The 2621-nt window shown below is 33.2% G+C and overlaps 1 protein-coding gene across 1 annotated transcript in view; it reads right to left on the reverse strand.

Annotated features, from left to right (window-relative positions):
• LOC143032726 (uncharacterized) overlaps positions 1–1736 on the reverse strand; it is a gene marked incomplete at its 3' end in the record, with an annotated part of 57562 nt that extends 55826 nt beyond the window's left edge. Inside the window, 1 exon segment of the mRNA XM_076197661.1 lies at positions 1583–1736. Coding sequence (XP_076053776.1) covers positions 1583–1732 — 150 coding nt within the window.
• Positions 1737–2621: the final 885 nt, after the last annotated feature.

A 2621-nucleotide genomic window follows, 5' to 3' on the forward strand; every position in this document is an offset into this window, starting at 1 on the left:
GTATTATTGACTTTCCATTCTTCAACATTTCCCACTAGTTTTATCAGTGTTAAGTTAATGAAATGTAACCTAGATAAAGGAAGCCTGTTCATCCTATTATTATTATAAAAAATGCATTAACCAAATACTCTGCAGCATATATGAAATAGACAATAAGTATCAACAACACAAATTACTAAGCCTCATTCAATCTTTAATAATACTTTGTGCTCAATTCCCATCATTTGAAGTTTTACAAGTGGAACACTGAAACAAAAGTTATATGGAAGCTACTATTGCTGCTCCATTACGGTATCTTCATTTTTTGTAAATGCATTTGTTGACACTAATGTGGTCATCAAACTTGACTTTCTATGTGCACTTGCACTCTTTTCATCCTTCATATTATAAGTCTCAGGCACCTCCTCTTATCTTCATCAGGACTATTCTGAACCACCCGCATACAGGACCTGTCACAGTGTGATGAGTTAGGGTTTCCTTGAAAATGTGATGACGAGTGCGTCAAACCCAATATTTTGATACAAAAGATAAAACATAGTATTTTTTGGAGGCTGCCACAGAGACAAGATTCACACAATGAGATGTTGCAAAATTTGGTGCATTACATAATTACTCCAAATAAACTACTGTACTACACCTGACCACAAAAACGATCATTATATCAAGTATAATGCTTAGTACATTAGCATTGCAATTCCTCTGCCTTACAACATACTGTGCCATTTACTACTACTTTTCAAAGGATTGATAGTCTTTATTTTATTTTTTTTTGTTTTACATCAAAGATGCCTAACCTTACAAGCCATCATTAATATCCTATGAAAATGAAATAAAACTGATTATATGCTCAGTCCATACAACAATTCTAGGATCAATGTTCTGTATATTTTTCTGTCATTTGAAATGTGCTATTTTCTTTCCAAATGAATATGACTTCTAACTATGTGAAGGGCCATTTCTTCAACTGGCTATTACTTCATCCTTGATGAATATATTAAGATAATAACATTTCAAGAGTTTAATTTGCTTTGTATGTTAGGTATAAAGGTTCATTTGTGTTTTATTAATAGGACTCCAATCCCCCCCATGTAATGAATAAAGCATTTTCATTTTATTAGCTACAGAACTAACATTTTTGTTTTGCAATTCATGCATTGATAAGTGGCTACCATGCATACAAATATATGTAGGAATATACTCGAATCAGGTATTAATTTCTGAATATTATTGGTCTAAGAAGAACACTACGCCTGTCTATTAAATTGATATTCATGTTACTGCGTTTGTCTCAACACGTTAACTGGTACTAGACGCTCGCAAACAGCTGACGATACGGGCCAGCCTAGGCGTACAACTCGTCACCACTGGCCACTCACCTGTCACCCCTATCTAATTCTTTTCCACTTCATCTATGATACTAGTCTACTATGCACAATTAAAAATTCGCCATGGTTATAGGTCATTTTATGTAGTGGCACTAAATTGGATAAATAAGGCTAAATTGGCCCTCAGGACAGCTGACAGAGGTGGCAGTGAGCGAGGAGAGGAGTAGGTAAACAAACAAGATAGTTTCATGTCTTACCTTAGATTTGGTAACTACGTGTGTTGCAAGCTTAACCACTGCAAAATTGCCTTTGCCTATAGTTTTCTCAAGCTCATAGTATCCAACACGCACTATTCTTTCGGTCGTATATGATACGGGGAGGACTGATTGTGTCTGGAAGGTTGCCATTTTGATTTTGACTATAATTCTACGTAATAGGAAAAACTGTTTAAAAAAGTATTCTTTCTTCAAATAAAATATATTCAATATAATATCCATTATAATATATTCTAAAAAGATTTTTTGTATGTGATTTATACCCTAATATAGTCTAAACTAATTTGATAAGTAATTTCATGTAAGAAAAGTTTTTTTAAGTATTTAATTTGGGTGTCGGGTTAGATATCTGGGTATGAATTATCATTCGCACATAAATGAATACATGTTAACTGAAATGTATTCAAATATATTTAAATAATGGTGATAAAGAAGAGAAGAGATGGGAAACCGAGAGCGACAAGTGGTTGGAAGGACATTATTGGAATCTGTCGTCTGCACGTTTGGAGGACATAGGGGGTTCTGCGTCGTCTGCTGGGGGCAAATTAGGCGGGATTGTTTGAAGTATTGATACTGTTGCTATAAAAGGGGCGTTTAAAGTAATTTGTATGTAGTTGGTTGGGAATCAAGTCACGTGTTTCACTAAAAGATACTTGAGATCTCATATCCTCTTAAACCTACCGCGCTACAGGGCACATGACGAACATTACGTATGATAATTTTATTCATAACCACCATGGATATCAGTCCATTTATTAAATAATTCATATATTTGTATAGTTACTTAAGAATTTTAAAGCTCTAAGTAGATTTAAACTTGTTAATAATCCATTATTTTTTATTCAATATAGATTCTGCATGACCATGGTGATAATACTAATTTTGATTATGGAAATAGAATATGACACTAATTATTGCTAAGTGACGCATATCACATTTAAAAAATTAACAAAGAAACACTTCACATATATATTTAGATGCTAAAATATATTTTTGTAGTTATACCTCTACATAAAATTTT

The sequence above is a fragment of the Oratosquilla oratoria genome, chromosome 14 (assembly GCF_046742065.1).
Source record: "Oratosquilla oratoria isolate Oo_2021 chromosome 14, ASM4674206v1, whole genome shotgun sequence".
NCBI lineage: Eukaryota > Metazoa > Arthropoda > Malacostraca > Stomatopoda > Squillidae > Oratosquilla > Oratosquilla oratoria.